This window comes from Eurosta solidaginis, chromosome 5 (assembly GCF_040869045.1).
Source record: "Eurosta solidaginis isolate ZX-2024a chromosome 5, ASM4086904v1, whole genome shotgun sequence".
Taxonomy (NCBI): Eukaryota; Metazoa; Arthropoda; class Insecta; order Diptera; family Tephritidae; genus Eurosta; species Eurosta solidaginis.
In genome coordinates, this window is record NC_090323.1 from 222,650,045 (window position 1) to 222,670,871 (window position 20,827).

A 20,827-nucleotide genomic window follows, 5' to 3' on the forward strand; every position below is an offset into this window, starting at 1 on the left:
CCCCTACCTAATTTCAAAAGGATTGGTAAATTTTTGTTCGACTTATGGCATTAAAAGTATCCTAGACAAATTAAATGAAAAAGGGCGGAGCCACGCCCATTTTGAAATTTTCTTTTATTTTTGTATTTTATTGCACCATATCCTTACTGGAGTTGAATGTTGACATAATTTACTTATATACTGTAAAGATATTAAATTTTTTGTTAAAATTTTACTTTAAACAAATTTTTTTTTAAAAGTGGGCGTGGTCCTTCTCCGATTTTGCTAATTTTTATTAAGCGTACATATAGTAATAGGAGTAACGTTTCTGCCAAATTTCATCATGATATCTTCAACGACTGCAAAATTACAGCTTGCAAAAGTTTTAAATTACCTTCTTTTAAAAGTGGGCGGTGCCACGCCCATTGTCCAAAATTTTACTAATTTTCAATTCTGCGTCATAAGTTCAATTCACCTACCAAACTTTATCGCTTTATCTATCTTTGGTAATGAATTATTGCACTTTTTCGGTTTTTCGAAATTTTCGATATCGAAAAAGTGAGCTTGGTTATAGTCCGATATCGTTCATTTTAAATAGCGATCTGAGATGAGTGCTCAGGAACCTACATACCAAATTTCATCAAGATACCTCAAAATTTACTCAAGTTATCGTGTTATCGGGCGGACGGACGGACATGGCTAACTCAAATTTTTTTTCGATCCTGATGATTTTGATATATGGAAGTCTATATCTATCTCGATTCCTTTATACCTGTACAACCAACCGTTATGCAATCAAACTTAATATACTCTGTGAGCTCTGCTCAACTGAGTATAAAAAGGTGGGCCAACCTGATCTAACCTTGGGCAAACGAAGCACAAGTTTTTATTAGAAAACTCGCATTTGGAGGTACCAGATTCACACAAGCTAAATTTTCAGCTATAAGTTCAATGTTTATTGTTTTGGTTTAAAACCAGTTATGTCTACGAATAAATATTTTTAGATTTCTTAAATTTCTTGGTTTTGTTTTAACGATAAAATCGAGTTTATGAGATTTAAAGTAAGCTTAAAACTTGAACCAATTAAATATACAAAAAAAAAAAAAAAGCAGTAAATTGTGAATTTTCAAATTTGGTACAAAAAAGTTTAAAATGTTCCTTAAACCGATGAAGTGTTTTGAATTTTTACAATATATTTCTCGAAGAAAGGGGTTTCTTATATTTATATATAAAATGTTTTATTTTGCACTTTCATACAACGATTAAACTGATCATAATAATTTTTTATTCCAATCAGGATAACTCCGCCGACGAAAAACAAGTACATTTTGGGAAGAAAAAAGCTGTAGTATCCCCGCCTATTTTAATCTACGATGAACAACCCACTGACAATTTACATGAACGTAAACGACGAAGAAGGTAATATAATATTATTTATAAGCATAAACTATACGTATATTTAAACAAAATATAAATGTTTTCGTGTAAGATTACACTTTTGCATACTAATAAATTATATAGTAAATAACTCAGCTGAATTTAAATCAGCTGAGATAAATCATTTTCAAGTCAAATGAATCATTTTTCAAATCAAGAGAAACTGTTTTCAAATAGAAAAAACTGAACTCATTTCAACTGAAACTTTTTTCATGTTAATTGAAACTGTTTCCAGGCAAATGAAATTTTTCAAATCAAAATACTTTTTTCATTTCAAACGAAACTTTTTCAAATTTCATGAAACTTTTTTTTACTCAAATTAGATTTTTTTCAAACTAGCTTGAACTTTTTTTCAAGTAAAATGAAACTTTGTTGATAACAAGTAGAAGAGTGGAAGAATAGAGTCACAAGCGAGAGACGACAAAGGCGATATAAGCGATGTGTCGACTCGGGGAGCATAACTAACGGAAATTCATCAAGCTCCTTAAAGGAACGGCAGGTGAATATAAGCAGAAAGAAGATTGGAAATGCCCTTCCACAGTATCGTACAGCAATAAGAATTCTCCAGCACTTGCAAACGGTGGTCGACCCAAGAGACTTGGAGAGTCCCAACAGTCATGGGCCGTGAAGCGGTAGAAGAGCGCCTAAGACACTTCAAGAGTTTTGCTGCGAGGAACCCTCGGTACAGCAGCAGTATGAGGATACAGAAACTTCAGACGATAGAAGGAAACAAATACGTACCCTGCCGTTCCAATAAAGAATGTGGGTATCTGCATTTTTTCTCTCGAAGATAAGTAATTTACAAAAGCGTAAAATTCGCGTTTAAGGAGTTCAAATTTAAATTTTTTTTTGCACAAATAGAAAGATTACATTCATATCAGTCCAATATACTTATTTTCAACAAAAACATAGCATATTGTAACGAATTTACTGCTCTTCCTCTTATTTGCAACCTTCTGCTAAGTTCGAATCACTAAACTGTTGAATAAATAACTCCAATATTTAATAATACAAAATGGCCTTTATTCAAGTACTTTCAAAATAACACTTCTATTGCAAGACAGATAGCGTGCTTAATCAAAACTGATTCTCGCGCCTCTACTGGTGTCGCCTTTTATACTGTTTGGTTTACTCGTTGACATTTCTAGGCGGTTCTGTTCTAGAATCTACTAGTTGGTTATCTGCTATAAGTTTCTCAGCTATAACTACAGATTCACAATTTTTATAGCTTCTCTCACAGATCATGCGCATGTGTTTGTGAGCGACACTTCCACAATTATATTGCATATCTTAGACAAGATATATGCATGTGTTTGTGCGTTGCTTCTCCGCTGCGTGTACGTACATATGTGTAGACATAATGATTGAATTATTGATGTGCATCAAGTCACTGCTTAGCATCGGCTTAGAGATGGCAGTACCCCTTAGTGTTTTAATATTCGTAATAATATGTATGTTGGAAACAAGTTCAATATATCTCAGTTTCAGTAAGAATGTAGATACCCATATTCTTTTTTAGGATGGCAGTATAAATATCGAAATGGCTTTAGATCGACCTATTTATGACGCTTCTAGTGCCTGTTTGTGTTAGTTTATTTCGGACTTTGGGAACTTAATCCAAGAGGAGAAGTACAATTTAGGCTAAGTAGCGAAAGTGATAAAATTAAGTTGAGTTCACTTTTACCTTTAGTATAAACTCTCGCGGAAAACCTCGCCTCGAATTTATGAAATTAATTAATTTTCTAAATGCTTGTTTGCTACAAACATAGACCTCCGGCAGTCTATGCAATTTTTATATTCCAGTTACACAAAGATTGAACTAACCTTAGTTTTTAAAAATATTCTTTCTAATGCAATGTTTCGAAAATGAATTTTGATTTAATAATAAATTTGCGATTTCTTAACCAATGTCGATAATTTTTTGTAAATTTTTTTTCTCTACAGCCGTCATCAGTATTATAGACAACGTAAATTTTCCCACCAAGACAGCGGGGAAAATAAAAAGGTGGTCGAGGAGAATGGCGAGGCCGGTGTCCGCAAGGTATCCGTGCAACCGGAGGATACCACATTAGAGGTAAGTTACGTGTGTGTGATCTAAAATGTTTGTTTTAATATCCTAAACTTCCTATTTAGTTGTTAAGATTTCAGGCCTTTTATTGTCGACCTTATTTACAAAATAAAAAGTTTGAATTCTTGTCTAGTAATTATCATTAATTTCCTAGCCGCATTGCGATAATTCAGTTATATTTTATTCACAAAAAAAAAATTTAAACATACTTCTGGTACACTATGGACTCATTCAGCGCTGTTAAGCAAAAAGTTAGTTCTGATAACGCTTCGGTAGCTTCCTAAATAGAGCTTTGATATTTGGACTATAATTTTGACACTGTTTTGTCCACAAAAACATATTGGATATATAACAATCTATCTGCTATAGTTATTTTTATCTTATTACTTTCATATAAAATAAGGTCGATATTATTTTAGAAATATATATGATTAGTAGTAGCTCAATTCGCTAATCCAATACAATAAAACTGCTTTTATATAAAACCAAAGTAGAATTAAATTAACTAACTATTTGCCTTTATGTGCTTTTTCTTTTGAATTAAAAAAAAAATATTTATTATAAAAATATTATAAACAATTTCGCCGGAATTCAAAAACTTGCAAGTCTAGACACGCCAGCGGTTTTCAAAGGTTGCACTGCTAAAGCTTGATTATTGCTTTTTCCAAAAGTTATTTTTTTAAGTGACATTTTTTTGTTCTATCAATTTTTTTACCATTTGCTATTTTTTTTTTTTTAATCTTTTTCACTTTTCTCTATATAATCATTATGTATATAATATTGAATAAATTTCACAGGAAGCTGATCTCAACGAGTTGAGATCTCATCGTTCCGATGACCCACGTGCGTTAAGACGTCACAAAATTCATCACTCCTCAATCAAGCTGCGTGAATTGCCACAAATTACCGTGACGGGCTTACAATTGAAAAAGGTCTACGATCATAGTCCACATGAGGTAATAGCGTATACACATTTTAATATTATTGTTATTAATTATTGGATTGTTTTGAATATTTTTCTATAGATTTTTGTTCAACTTGATGAACTCATTGGTCTTGGTGAGGATCGCGAATGGAAAGAGACTGCACGTTGGATCAAGTATGAAGAGGACGTGGAGGAAGGTTCCGATCGTTGGGGCAAACCGCATGTTGCCTCATTGTCCTTCCATTCATTGCTCAATTTACGGCGCTGCCTTGAAACGGGTGTTGTGCTGCTCGATTTGAATGAGAAGGATTTGCCAGCTGTTGCATATCGTGTTGTGGAGCAGGTGGGTGAATACAACTAAAATTCATAGAAAGTAAAATCAGATTAACTCATCTAGATGTAGATGGAGTGGACATTTGCTCCCTCTATGACTTTCTATATCATCGAATAAACTACCAGTTTGCTAGTTTTTCTTCCTCTACTCTTTCTTTATTCCCTTTATCTCAACTTCCTTCTCATTATAGTTCTCCTGTCCTACTTAAAATAATTCTTTTATGTAATGAATACACCAAATATTGGATACATACTTTAAAAAATTACAGAAACATGTTGAAATAAATTTTTGTTTCATTCACACTCTCACTCCTACTCCCACTTTCACGCCCTCTACCTCTCCCACCTAAATTACTTCTATATAGAATCTACATATAAAATCTTAAAATATACCAAATATTTCATTCCCCCCTCAAATGATTACAGAACTATAGCGATATAAAATATTTTTATTACTTTCACTCTCATGTACCCTTCTTCTCGTGCCACCACTCTTCCACCTGAATAACCTCACGTATAGAATTTATGTATCAAATATTGTGTACACTCTTCAGATAATAACATAGATATAGCGAATTTAAATATTTGTTTAATTTCTACGCCGACTTGCATTAACTCTCACTCCCACTTTAACTCCTTCCACCCCTCCCACCCAAATAACCTCATATACGGAATATATGTATATGCCAAGTAGGGCAAATGTGGCGAATTTAAAGCTTTTGTTTCAATTCTACTCATTTCCACCTATACTTTACTTATTAGTCCTACCTCGACGTCCATTTCTACTGCCTTCATCCCTACCTCTTAAATTTAGACATTTGAAATTTCTATAACAAATATTGCGTACCTGCTTCATATCATACGGAGATATAGCGAATTGAAAGCCCCGACACATAAGCAGATTTTCATTTACATAGATGCATTCTACTCAATCTTATGCATTATGAGTAGATTGCACGTATTTTTATGGAGAACGGTAGATTGAGCGTCCCTGGCGCCTTCTGACATGGAAAAGTAGCCAAAGTAGCCAACTCCCAAACTTTGTTACAAGTAAAGCATAAGAAGAAGATTTTGACATTTGCTTTGGCTAATGGTGGTGACACATTTTGCAAGTCAAATTATTTTTCCTACTCGTTGGTATCTTTTATATAATTTTTCGCAGGTAAAAGCTTCAATATAACAAATGAATACGACATAAAATATGTTAGCAAGGATTTTTGTTGTATAGGGAGAATGTTTATACCAGTGATTCGCGAAATTTTGTATGTGAATGGGCAAGGCGTAATAAACTTCAATTGCCAAGCCTGAATTTCCTTCATATTTACAAATGCAACATCCTGGTTGATTGTGGTGATGTTATTGGAATGCATAAGCTTGTGTTAAATGCATCTATATGAAAAATGTTATTGTGCCGCGGTATTTAAATGTTTGCTAATACTGACACACACATTTTCAAAATTTCATATATCCAGAAAAATAGCGGGTGACCACGTGAATCTTCTGTGAAGTTTTTGCCAAGATCGGTTGAGTAATTTGAACGCCCAAATATTTGCTGTTTCATTTCTTCCATCTTCAAATACGCATATACCTATGTGTGCTTAGCACCGAGCTTTTTTCAAAAACTTTACACAGATTAATATATAGGATACAAATACTCAATTATCAATAATTTGGGGCAAATAGGGCGTCAAACCCCTACAAAATTTCATATAGGCAGAGAAACACACGATATCCACGTGAACCTACCCTGGAAAATATGCGAAGATACGTTAAGTACTTTCGACGCCTATAAAACATACACACATCCGTTTTTACTTATAAGATTTTAGTCACTGTTATAATTTCTTTTTTTTTTCTACAGATGGTTGTCGAAGAACTAATTAATGCCGAAGACAAGCCGGCGCTTATGCGTTCATTGTTATTGCGCCATAGGCACGTGAATGAACATCAAAGTGGATTTCCATTTACAAAGCGGAAATATAGCAGCTACACTAGTTTGCAGGTAACCCTCTAAACTTACTTACTACATTCATACTTTCGCATACGTACATATGTATTTATTTTATAGGTATTTTAATCTCTAACTATTCATTCTATATTCATACATACGTACATAAATATTTACCAAAGTGTGCACGTATTGGTATTTATTAGTATACTTACACTGGGGGCCAAAATAAAAAACTCGCGCACTTGACTGTTTATAAAAAGAAAGTATAGTGCACTACATATACAGAAGCGAACATAAAAAAGCCGTTGCAATTTTTATTAAATTTTCGTCAATTAAATTCTCATTTTTTTATTTTCGATAATTTAAAACAAAAATCATTAATTTTGTAAACTTTTACTTAACGATCGTTACTTTGCTTAAAAAATGCAACGTCACTTCGTTTAAGCTCTTCTCCTGGCTTGAAATCTGTTTGATTGAAAATCCTTGCTGATCCTTTTCGGAAGATACATTCATAGAACAGTACTAACTGTACATAAAGGATGGCTCGTTTTCCAAAATTACATCCAAAATGAGAAAGTCACTTCATTAGGAATTTTAACCTGACCAAACTTCAGTTAGAAGAAGAAAAAAAGTTGTTCGGTCCATTGATAGGTTTCTGCTCTGTAACAGTTGCAATGAGATATCATATCTGTGTATCAAAACATATCATAACGGTTGATATGTAAACGAAATGTGAAAAAAAAAAGAAATTACTACTTGCAGCACTTTCATGAGTTGCACACAAAAAATTTTCAAATTACGATTTTCAGCAGCAAGCTCAAATTTTGTTTTAACCAGAAATGTTCACAAGCTTCTTTTTTAAGATTATAAACTTAATGGTTTTGTTTTAAAACCACAAATGTCAACAGGTCCCTTTTTATGATTTTTTAAACTGTTTGCTGTTGTTTAAAAACTATTTTGTTCAATTAATTCTAAGTAAAAAATAAAGCGCAAACACCTTATTAGTCACTTAATATATTGTTAAGAATATTAGCAGCACTAAGGGGTACTTCCACCTCTAAGCCGATGCTAAGCAGTGACTGTATGCATATCAATAATTCAATCATTATGTCTACACATATGTACGTACACGCAGCGGAGAAGCAACGCAAAAACACTTGCAGATATCTTATCTGAGATATGCAATTATAATTGTGGAAGTGTCGCTCACAAATACACGCGCATATGAGAGCTATACACGTACATCTGCAGTTATAATTATAGCGGATAACCAGCTAGTAGATTCTAGAACAGAACCGCCTAGAAATGTCAACGAGGAAACCAAACACTATAAAAGGCAGCAACAGTAGATGCGCGAGAATCAGTTGGATTTAAGACGCTATCTAGCGAGCAATAGCAGTATTATTTTGAAAATCATTTTCGTTTAAGCAAGCTATCAGTTGCGAATTATAGGTGTTATTTTCAAGTAGTCTAATAAAGACCATTATTGCATTATTCAATATTGGAGTTATTTATTCAAGAATTTAATGATTCGAACTTAGCAGAAGATTGCAAATAAGAGGACCTGTAGTAAATTCGTTACAATATTTATTTTATAGTTGAATGCTATCGACTGATGAAGGCACAATGATAGTGTCGAAACAATTGTATTGTTTTGTTTATTATTTTGAATAATAAAATACAAAAAATATATTAAGTGACTAATAAGGTGTTTGCGTTTTATTTTTCTTGTGAAAAAGTCACTTAGCACTCAAAATTAAATAATTAATTTGAAGTGCTTTGTAAATGGATACAGTTCACTTGATTTTTCCATCCAAAAGTGACTGCACAGTTACACAAAAATTTCTAGTCATGATATAATTGTGACATCGGCTTTATGTGATAGATCCAGGCACTTTAAAAATCAACTTATAGCATATCTTCACCTAGAGGTTTATTCGAAATGAAGGCATTTGAAAGGTTTTAACTTTAAAGCTTGCAAGTTTTACCATACAAAATTAAATCTCGAAACGCTGAAGATCTAAGTAAAATCTTCATTAAATCTTCAATCATTTCTTCAATCATTACAATATTTTTGGTATAGTAACCTAAAATTCATATGTCATGTAATTTTTTGATAGGAAAATATTTTAAGGTAGGAGTAGTTTTTAAATTCATGGATGACATATGTTTTTTGAAAATTTTCAAGCTAAGATTTTTACTGCCAAACGAGAGTAAAATAAATAATGTGCCAAAATAGAACATTCAGACAAGTTTTTGCTTTATAGAATATGTGAAAATGAATGTGTTTTAGTTAAAAAATATAAATATTTTTTGTGGCTGAAAACTTCACAAAAGTTTTAACTGTGCACGTGGCCCCACTTTATAGTTTTTTGAATACGCAAAAATAAAACTACAGTGGAGACCATTGTGAATTCATACAAGTGAAAACTCTTTCTATTCCTCCATTGCCATACCTAGCTGTCAAATAATTGCTGACAGGGATAACGGCTGTCCCGAATGGCCAGAGAATGGAAGGAAGGTTTGCTGTTTGCTCGCGGTTATGAAATTGAAGTGCCATTAATTGCCCATTTGCGTTTCAGACCAATTTTTGTTTCAAATGTATCCACAGAAAATTAGACTACAAATCAACATTAATTCTTAAAATGTTATTAATAGATAAAATATGAGCAGCCAAATAAGCAAATAATTTAAAATATGTAAATTACGCAATGTATCAGTCGTCTTCAACAATTTTTGAAAAACACTATTGAGCAAATGATTTAAGTATTCGAACAGCGATTTAACAGGTGATCCAGGCTGTTTACTATTATGACCGTTTTTATACTCAGTTGAGCAGAGCTCACAGAGTATATTAAGTTTGATTGGATAACGGTTGGTTGTACAGGTATAAAGGAATCTAGATAGATATAGACTTCCATATATCAAAATCATCAGGATCGAAAAAAAATTGATTGAGCCATGTCCGTCCGTCCGTCCGTCCGTCCGCCCGTTAACACGATAACTTGAGTAAATTTTGAGGTATCTTGATGAAATTTGGCATGTAGGTTCCTGAGCACTCATCTCAGCTCGCTATTTAAAATGAACGATATCGGATTATAACCACGCCCACTTTTTCGATATCGAAAATTTCGAAAAACCGATAAAGTGCAATAATTCATTACCAAAGACAGATAAAGCGATGAAATTTGGTAGGTGAGTTGAACTTATGACACAGAATAGAAAATTAGTAAAATTTTGGACAATCGGCGTGGCACCGCCCACTTTTAAAAGAAGGTAATTTAAAAGTTTTGCAAGCTGTAATTTAACATTCGTTGAAGATATCATGATGAAATTTGGCCGCTATGTTACTCCTATTACTATATGCACGCTTAATAAAAATTAGCAAAATCGGATAAGGATCACGCCCACTTTTAAAAAAAAATTTTTTTAAAGTAAAATTTTAACAAATAATTTAATATCTTTACAGTATATAAGTAAATTATGTCAACATTCAACTCCAGTAATGATATGGTACAACAAAATACAAAAATAAAAGAAAATTTCAAAATGGGCGTGGCTCCGCCCTTTTTCATTTAATTTGTCTAGGATACTTTTAATGCCATAAGTCGAACAAAAATTTACCAATCCTTTTGAAATTAGTCAGGGGCATGGATTTTATGACGTTAACTCTCTTCTGTGAAAATGGGCGAAATTGGTTGAAGCCACGCCCAGTTTTTATACACAGTCGTCCGTCTGTCCTTCCGCATGGCCGTTAACACGATAACTAGAGCAAAAATCGACATATCTTTACTGAATTTAGTTCACGTACTTACCTGAACGCACTTTATCTTGGTATAAAAGATGAACGAAATCCGACTATGACCACGCCCACTTTTTCGATATTGAAAATTACGAAAAATGAAAAAAAAATGCCATAATTCTATACCAAATACGAAAAAAGGGATGAAACATGGTAATTGGGTTGGTTTATTGACGCGAAATATAACTTTAGAAAAAACTTTGTAAAATGGTTGTGACACCTACCATATTAAGTAGAAGAAAATGAAAAAGTTCTGCAGGGTGAAATAAAAAACCCTTGAAATCTTGGCAGGTATTACATATATAAATAAGTTAGCGGTATCGAACAGATGATGTTCTGGGTTACCCTGGTCCACATTTTGGTCGATATCTGGAAAACGCTTTCACATATACAACTACCACCACTCCTTTTTTAAAACTCTCATTAATACCTTTAATTTGATACCAATATCGTACAAACACATTCTAGAGTCACCCCTGGTCCACCTTTATGGCGATATCTCGAAAAGGCGACCACCTGTAGAACGAAGGCCCACTCCCTTTTAAAAATACTCATTAACACCTTTCATTTGATACCCATATCGTACAAACAAAGTCTAGAGTCACCCCTGGTCCACTTTTATTACGATACCTCGAAAAGGCGTCCACCTATAGAACTAAGGCCCACTCCCTTTTAAAACCCTCATTAATACCTTTAATTTGATACCCATATCGTACAAACAAATTCTAGAGTCACTCCTGGTCCACCTTTATGGCGATATCTCGAAACGGCGTCCACCCTTAAAACTGTGGCCCACTCCTTTATAAAATACTCTTTAATGCCTTTCATTTGATACCAATGTCATAGAAACACATTCCAGGGTTTCCCTCGGTTCATTTTCCTACATGGTTATTTTTCCCTTATGTTGTCACCATAGCTCTCAACTGAGTATGTAATGTTCGGTTACAACCGAACTTAACCTTCCTTACTTGCTTTTTTCAAACATTCACCACTTGTATGAATTTACAATATTGGAGACAGTGCAGGTTAAAATTTGGGATTTTATTAATCTTAACAGTCAAAGCTCTAGGTGGAGATATGCTATTAATGAAAACGGTGAAATAAATTTTTTTTATGTTTTGGATAGCTGGGCAAGGTATATGGGTTGAATATTGATACGTTAATTTAATACATAAAGCTGGAACTGATATCCCGAGAATCCTTAAATCATTGAAGTGTCCTGTGACATAAAATAGAGCCAGGTGCAATTCCTTAACTTACGGCTTATCCTGTGACATGTGCCTCGGAATTTCCTTGAAGAGGTCAAGGAAATAGATAAAATATATGTTCTGTTATCCATTAAGTGCGCTACCTTCTTAACAATGCCTAGACCTATAATGCACTAGTTTTTTTAGGATTTGTCAGAGATGCGTCCTTTTCTGGTCTCCCAGGTTACTTTTACTTCATTGGATACCTATCTGTGAAATTCGGTTTACCATCTATGCGTAAATTTTTTATGAGATAACCGTCCAAAAATTGTGATGCCTAGCATGAAACAGCAAATATGTATTATTTGTGCAATTACCTGGCCCGTATGTTTTGATTATTTATCCTGCTTGGATACTCAGCGAAGCAGTGGTGTATTAAACTCCGCAAAACCCGGAATGGTTTCTCTCAATATCCTATTGCACTGTAAATCATTCAACATAGCCTCGAAGAGGAATATCATAGAATAGTGTTTGTGAATACAGGGCTACATTTTGGCATCTAAAGGCTTGGTTTCCTCCAAAAGCGATGCCGCTATGTTACGACCGCTAAACAACGGCCGGGATACCCTGCAGTCAAGCCAACTAGTTGTATATTAGAAGAATACTAGTTTGCCAAAAATCCCAACTAGTTGGAGTTCTGCATTTTTTCCATATTAGCAACTGGTATTTTTAACACGGCGATGTCCTACGAAATATCAATAGCCAGTCTCAACGTACTCTACCGCTATGTAGCGGCACCGCTTTCGAGGAAACTAAGCCTTTACTAATATGCCAGTAATCAAGTGAACAGTACTTTTTTGACGCAATGAAATCAAAGCGGAGATCCTTCAACGATGAACTCTTTCTTTAGAATACTTTAAAAATAGCAAAACATAGCGATGGTGCCATAATGGTTAAGGAATTATTCACACAAATTACGAAATTTATATCGAAGTTATGACGAATGCTCCATAATACAGCAGAATTTTAAGTGAAGCCACGCAATGATATTCAGAGTTTACCGTGACATTCCAATGAATATCTCAGCTTCATAAATAACTCAAATTCATGAGTCAACAAGGAAAACAAGCGAATGATTTGTTCTGGTTAAAAACAAAAACAAAACTTAGAACGTTTGAGCTGAACGCCACAATCGTCAGACCTTAATATGATAGAAAATGGATGTGTTTGATAAAAGTCACACTCGCATTCAAATATTTGCGCCACAAAACGGATCTTTGGTGATTCAACTAAGAAGGCATCCCTCCCAATACCTGTCAGCAACTATGGGATTATGGAATCAGTAATAGATAAGCAACCACCTATAATAATGTATTCTGACTAAGTATTGCGCTCAATTCAAGTACAATTTCTAAACGCACAGAAACGACTAAGGTTAAGAAATTTCTCCTGACTCTATTTTAAGTCACACTCATAGTTGGACACTGCAACAAACATTCAATTTCTGTGGCATTGGTTAGAACTTTATATAAGTTGAATTGGTGTATCAATCTAAATCCTACCGACATACCTTTCCTAAGAAATGTTTGAGTACATAGATTCCTTGGTTTTTCCTTTTGTACGATTTTGAAAGTGCGTGGCTTTATTTCATGGAACATCACTGTATTTGTACTCAAAATTTATATGTTATATACGTATTTATACATTGAGCAAACATATCTAACTGATTTTAATAAAATTCATTAAATAATACTACATAACTCTTATAATGTATACCTTTGTGACTAACCAAGAAACATTATTTTTGTGATTTTATTTGGCTTGTGTTACGCTTTACATACTCATACATAAAATCAGATCCACATCCATCTAGAAACATTATATCAGTTCATGCGTGTTTACAAGGCGAATAATGCTCTCATATCTAAAACTTTTTTATTTTTTATAGGCTTTTTGTCCAATATTGGCTACACCTAATTCAGTTTGTATTTTGAAAGTTCCAATTCATAATCAGAATTTCCATTTCATATTCAGAAAACTGCAGTTCATATTCAGAATTTCATTTTATATTCAAAAACCTAAAATTCATATTCATATTGATATCGAGTATTTCAAGGGACTTGTAGCAAGTGTACTGTGTCTAAGATCATATTCACCATTATTGAACCCAGTAAAGGCAATATAGTCTAAAATAAAGTTCATTATCTCTATCCATATCTTTCCTTTCCCCCGCATTCTCCCTCACCCTCCTACTCTCACGCTCTCTCTTCTAAAATGGCGAAATTGAAAACTTTACTTTAATCACACTGTTTTCCACATTGGTCCGCCATGTCCTTCATCCATTTCTAAGTACCTACTCAAAGTCTAACAGTCCATTGAATGTATGATATAAAAAGATACCTTAGAATTTTTCGGAATGTAAATTGTACCTTTCTGAATATCAATTGAAAGTTTCTGAATATGAATTCAAATTTTCTGAATATGAAACGTAATTTTCTGAATATCAATTGCAACTTTCTGAATATGTATTGTAGTTTTTGTCAATCACATCAATATTTACCGGAATTTTCTGAATATTAGAAATAATTTTTTCAATATAAAATGGAAATTCTGAATGTGTATTGCAGTTTTCTTAATATGAATTGCAGCTTTATGAATATAAACGGAAAAAGGTGTAGTAGTTCACATTTGTATGTAAATCCAGATTTCGTTTGAATTTCGTTTTTACATAAACCACGAATGTGTTCCTAACATCCATTCCCTTATCGTCGGTATCAAAGAAAATTAACTATATTAGAGATTCATTTAATGGTTAACCAGAAAAATTAATTCGGTTTATCACGGGTACCAAACAATAACCTAAGTCCTAGTGCCTTATCGGGGTTTCTGCGTCTGCTCGTCAAAAAATTCTGGCAACACAAATGACACGTTCAGTCTATGTAAGCTCTTTTTTGATCGGCCAGGTCAACACAAACTAAGTTGTAGTCAACAATATGATGAAATTTTCTTGAAACGTGGTGTTTTTTTTTTTTTTCTTTTAAGCAAAGTCTGAGGGTCCGGCAAGTAATACTTTGAATGATTTTATGCACAAAATGGACTTAAAATTGATAGCTAGGAAGGTACTGAAAAATTTACAGCCTGTTTTTTAGGAAATTTTTACTTTATTTGACGTAATTTCTAAATTTGTTACAAATTTAGAATGCCAGTAACCTGAAGGTTAAGAACTCAAGAGCTAAAGACCGGTTAATAATATTTGTTATTCAATTATTATTTTTGTTGATTTGAGAAAAACTGAAGAGAAATTGACATTGTGAGGAGGCCATTTTAAGTTCATGAATTTTTAAAAATTAAGTAAAACGGAATACACAATTAGTCATACAAAAATAAGTATTGGAAAAACATGTTAAATATTTTAACGGAATATGAAACAAAGACATAAGTAGTGTTTTTAATGTTTTCAAACAGTCTTCGCGTTCCAATGGATAGTGATCCAGAACAGGCAAGAAATTTATTGTGCAAATGCAATCACCTTGTGATCCATATAGATAATTTCGTTGTGGCAATTGTATGTTTAGTTTTTTCTTTGGAATCTGGCTCACTGTCCATTGGAAACGTAGCGAAGGTTATTGATCCATTCGACGAAATTCCTGAAGGGATTTGGTTCTGTTTATAAATTTTCGTGTTCAATTCGTATTAAAATAAAAAGTATATTAAATGTGAATTTTTTTACAGGGCTTTAGACATTAAAACATTACTACAAAAACTGCGGTCCAAACTAAACATCTAATAACTTCGTTATAAAAAATTATTAAATAAACCATTAAAAGCATTTTCTGCGCTAAAGTTTATCAATGTATAATTATTTCCCTTTCTCTTTTACCGATTTACAATGCACTAATCTACAAACCCTTCATTCATTTTCATACCAAAATATTATAAATTTTATTAAACATATGATTGGTCAAAAAAAAAAATATATACAATAAAAAAATATTTCTTGAAAATTACTTTAAATCATTTCGCGCTATATTTTTTGTTGCCATTCATACACACAAAAATCAAAATCTGTGTGATAATATGCAATAAATAAAAAAAACCATCACCTGGGTTACAGTTGCGTTGGATGAGCAGTCAAGTTCAACAACAACTTCAACAGCAACAACATGCAATACAACAACATCGGATCAACTTAGAAAATTCGAAAAAGCGTCGCTCAGTTTGTGAGACATTAAGTGCACCGCTTACATCGATTGCATTCAACTTTGACTCAAGCAGTGAAGCACATCGGCGGCACTCCACCTTATCATGTTTGGGAGTAAATTATTTTGAAATATGCAAATGCAAAAATTAGAAAGTCCAGTTTCTTTAAAATAAATTTTGTTATTTTGTTTGTAAGGTTTTTCTGCCCTGTTACCTAGTTTTTTTTTAGCGAAGGCTGCATTCACGCTGAATTTGGAAATAATTGTATTCGTTTTTGAAAACAAAAAATTTCACTGATGATGGCGCAACGCCGAAAGGGGGTTTCCTCAAAACAAAATTTTACGAAAGATAACGGAAAACCGTTCCAATATACATGAAGGAGTTTTACCTTAAAATTTTTAGTTTCAGTGTGAATACAGCTAGAACTTAAAGGAATGTTGTTTTTATTTCAATTTGTTTGTTGATATGCCATGCCTGAGTTTATTCTGACCTAGAGCCAGTCGAGTGAAACAATTTTATTAATATTAGAGAAAAATTAAAAAAACTTGAACACGGCGATGGTTACCAGGACATTTTTTTGAATTTCACTTCTCCATTAACTAGCGGGGAGCTGAGCTTTAAACCCGAAATCTTCAACATACATACTTCATACTGGTGCAAATGAAGATGCCTCTACCCACTCAGCCATATCAATGCTCTGCTGCACAATTTGTAAATTGTCTCTAAGTATTGCCTTTTTTGTTCCTTTCGGTACATAATTCGGTACATATGTATACCATATGTTTTCAATCCAAGTTGTGTGGAATATTTTCAGGCGCGCTCAACAGAGCTTAGTAATATTGGATTTTACGCAGTGCGTTATTAGCAATACTTCAGCTGTTCACTGTTATATCCATTGTATTTATATATATTTAGTGTTTCTGAATATCACTTCCTTTTTCATCAGCTAGCTTTTTTGGAGCCGAGTTTTGAACTCGAAATCTCCATATATTCATACTTTATACTGATATCTGCTTTTGCTTCTAAGTGCAAATAATTTTTTTTGCCATGAAAAACAATAATAACTTTTTACTTCAATCCTTTCTAAAAGATGGGAATAACTGGCTCTTAATATTTTTAATTTTGTGTTATACTTTCAAATGTTAAATAGACTATTTTTTTAAGTAACATATTAACAGAGGGCAGTACTTTAGCAATCTGCATAAGATGAAAGGGTTGCAAGAACAATACCACTTTTTATTCTTTGTGCAGGACACAGTAGAGCCAACATTTTTTCGTTTAAGGGGGAATATGTAGTTCATACATATATGTAATACTTCTATATTGCTAAGAGAAAATGTTCGTAAAGAGTTTTGGATTCGAAATCAAAACAAGACAGCCTAAAGTCAGACAAAATTTTTGTGATTGCAGCAGCATAAGTGTGACTAGAAAAAATTCAAAAGGTACATTCGATTATTGGATACAAAAACAAAAACATTTAAACAGCATTATATCGGCACTCTGATGTTTGGGATTGTACCTAGCCTGTAGCAGCAATATAGGAGTATTACATATATATATGAGTTCGTACCATAAAAGGGATATAATTACCATACGGCCATAGTGGTGAAGCGTCAACAAATATTGGGCGGAAATACTCCCTAGTTCCTTAGCTGCCGTCAACTGCCCTTGTTCGACTCCGCTGAATCTTCCCTACTGGGAATGTTTACCAAAGAGTTGTTTTCCGCAACTGTATTTGTTTAGTATGCCAGAGTGTTCTACGGTTTTAGTGTTTCAATTGGCCAACACTCTTAACGCAGGGCTCACATTGCCGTTGATAGTTAACTGCCTAGATCCAGTGGTAGCATGTAAAGAATGATCTGAAGAGCTTCTTTAGGCTTTGTTCTTAGGTCACCACATTAAGACTGCAGAGTGGAATATCACCCTATCTCAGCTGTCGTTTCCAAAATGCGTTATCTTAGAAAAAGTTTGAATAACGAAAAACGGTGTATCTCAGATTATGTGTGAAGAACAACCTATCTCAGAATTTTGTTCATAAAAGCCTCAGCTTATGTTAAAATGTATTGAATTCGGGCTCAGGTACGACGTTTTTGAAACAAAATTTGAGATAGGGCGTTATTTGAACGGTTTCTGAGATGGCACTTTTCCAAAAAGGTGCAGTAATCGACTATATTAATAATCAAGTTATTTGGTTACTCAATTAGCCGATTAATCCAAGTCCTATTTATATGCGTATTCGCAATGAATTTGCCGTATATTTGGTTAAGAAATCTATAAACGTATGAATGTATTTATGCATTTTACCTTTTTGTAAATAATTTTTTATATTTTATAATAAGTATGTTATTATAAAAGTTTGTACCCCCATGATATTGAAGCAATCGTTTATTTTTGAATTTGCACAATGAATATTTTCTACCTGCATGCTTTTCCCAGTTATAACTAACCAATTCTTTAAACTTACATCTTTAGCTTTCTATTTACGAACAATTGCTCTCTTATTAAACCATATTTCGATATTCAACAATTTGTTAAAAAAAGAACTAATTATAAACTTTCACAGAATCTACCCGGAGAGGACAAGCGGCCGAAAATAATTCCAGCAGCCGATATTGCTGGTAGCAAACGTAGCAATGAATTGAAGATCGACATGAGAGACGATATGTATTCGTCGTCACAAGAGAATCTGCAAAAACTACAAAATGATAGCATTCTAAGACGAATACCAGTGGGTGCGGAAGCAATGACTGTTTTGGTATGTTGATTAGACTGGGTCGATTTATTAACCGATCTCGCGCCATCGATTTTTCGATAGGATTTGGGCTCATGAAAAAAAGTTCCACTACGCATACCCAAAAAAATAATTTTCGAGCGTGCAATTTTTTTTTTTTTTAATTTTTAAAATTTTTTTCAAGACCTACTAAAAAAATTTTCATATGTATACCCTGTCCGACCCAAAAATGTCCGCTGTAAACGTTGTCGATAACAGTTTTTTGAAAATACATTTTTTTCCTGAGCCCAAATCCTCCAATCGAGATATTGGTTAACTTTTTTCCATACAAATCGACCCAGGTTAATGTAGATGCATTTATTTATTAGGTATGCCAATTTTAAAAAATTTATTATAATCCCGGGATTTTAGTGATCTTCTTATTATAACACCGGGATCTCGAGATCAGTCCCTGAATTCAGATATTCATTATTTTGCAACAATTTAACCGGAAATACGAGAATTAATGCTGTATTCCGATTACCCAACTACAAATATATGTAGTTCAGAACCCCATGGCGATGCAATAAAAAGAAGGAAAAACTCCGCTAGGTGGCGCATGGATCGATATATTCAAAAAACTCGTATTTATGGTCAGATTTGGTTCATATTTAGAAAACATACAGAAATCGTTTTGTGAAAAAACTCCCGCTAGGTGCCACAAGATCGAACAACATACAGAACATACAGTCTGGTAGAAGTGGCATCAAAATACTTTGGAGTTCGGGGCGAGACAACCATACGTGGCGCCGATCCGAGTAAAGTCTTTGGAAGGATTATGTATTAAGGACTTAGATTGTAACGAATTGTCAGGAAAGAGTCCTTGTAATAATGAGTCACTAAATGAACTAAATATAATGAGGAATAATAGCCAATTAAATAAAAACTAAAAACTTGAAAACAAAATAATAAAAAAAATTTAAGTTAAACGTTTTTATTGATAAAAATTAAGTTATAATAATATTAAAAGCTATAAAATAATTACGTAGGTTCTAGGTATGAAGGTAAGAAGGATTCATAAACTCCTAGTCCCACACACCACGTGCTCCATATGTCACCTAAGAATATATATGATTGCGACATCAGTTCTATTCAGTTCATACCTTGGCCATGGCCAACTTTATAGATAATCTGGTTTAGCAACCTGCGACATTGCACTGCGCTGCCAATTAAGTGATAACTGGTTAACCGAAAAGATCGCATCGCGGAGGTAACTATGAATACAATATCCGTAGAAAAGATCACTCAAAGAGTAATGGTGGAGGCTTTGTCTTTATTACCCATCACACCCTGCAATATAGTCCATTTCAACTCAACATTAGCCGTAGGGACAAAACCTTAGAAAGTTATGGCATAACCATCCGATCAGGCGACGTTCACCTAGAACTTATTATCATCTATATTTTTCTTGCCACCTCCTTTCCAAGTAGCTATCGCGCTGCCATTAGTGTGCTTCTTAGTGGCAAACCCCATCTAATTATTGGCGATTTCAACGCACACGACGATTTCTGGCATTCCAGCCTGCTATACGATACCAAAAGCAGGCAGATAGCATAGCAAATCGACAATACGACTTTCTGCAATCGAATCGCAAGAGCTGTAACAGCTTTCCAGCCATTTACAGCATCAGCGCAGGACTCATAAAATGCATTGAACTGCAGCCGATGCTTACATTAGCATGTGATCACCTGCCAATACTCCTTTCCATACAGCGACCAGCTAATTACTTCACCTCTGAAAGACAGAACTTTGTTAATTTTAAAAAATTAATTAATTCACAAGTTAAGTTTTGCTATTCTCCCCATACCGATTTATATCCGGCAAAGCGAGCGTGCGTTCCGCAAAGTCTTTGCTTCAGTTTTGGCACGCTTTTTTTAGTCCTACCGGTCGAATACCCGAAATCATACCTCATTTCGGCTGAAGCTGGAGTATAACTGCGTACTTGGAAATGCCATAAGAATTTAAAATAAAAAGTTTTGCAATGTTACTTCTTGGCTACGAAAGAGTGCTTTTGTGCCTTCTATTCTTATATTTCGTAAGACTTTACAAGTCCTGGAAATTCCGGGATTACTTATCAAAAAAATTCGCGGTATTGGCATCTCTAATTCAGACAGACAGTATTATCATTATTATATTTCCATGTTTCTCAAATCTTTAATTTTTATTTTATGTACA

The 20,827-nt window shown here is 33.7% G+C and overlaps 1 protein-coding gene across 16 annotated transcripts in view; it reads left to right on the plus strand.

The window, feature by feature from the left end:
* Ae2 (Anion exchanger 2) overlaps positions 1–20,827 on the plus strand; it is a 241,479-nt gene that overhangs the window by 191,212 nt on the left and 29,440 nt on the right. For 13 of the 16 annotated variants that reach the window (XM_067788512.1, XM_067788504.1, XM_067788503.1 and 10 more), the window contains 8 exons: positions 1,277–1,398; positions 3,361–3,490; positions 4,096–4,116; positions 4,282–4,440; positions 4,510–4,752; positions 6,604–6,744; positions 15,797–15,997; positions 18,446–18,637. In XM_067788512.1, coding sequence (XP_067644613.1) covers positions 1,277–1,398; positions 3,361–3,490; positions 4,096–4,116; positions 4,282–4,440; positions 4,510–4,752; positions 6,604–6,744; positions 15,797–15,997; positions 18,446–18,637 — 1,209 coding nt within the window. The remainder of the gene's footprint in view (positions 1–1,276; positions 1,399–3,360; positions 3,491–4,095; positions 4,117–4,281; positions 4,441–4,509; positions 4,753–6,603; positions 6,745–15,796; positions 15,998–18,445; positions 18,638–20,827) is intronic. The other 3 variants (XM_067788517.1, XM_067788513.1, XM_067788518.1) reach the window with 3 other exon arrangements.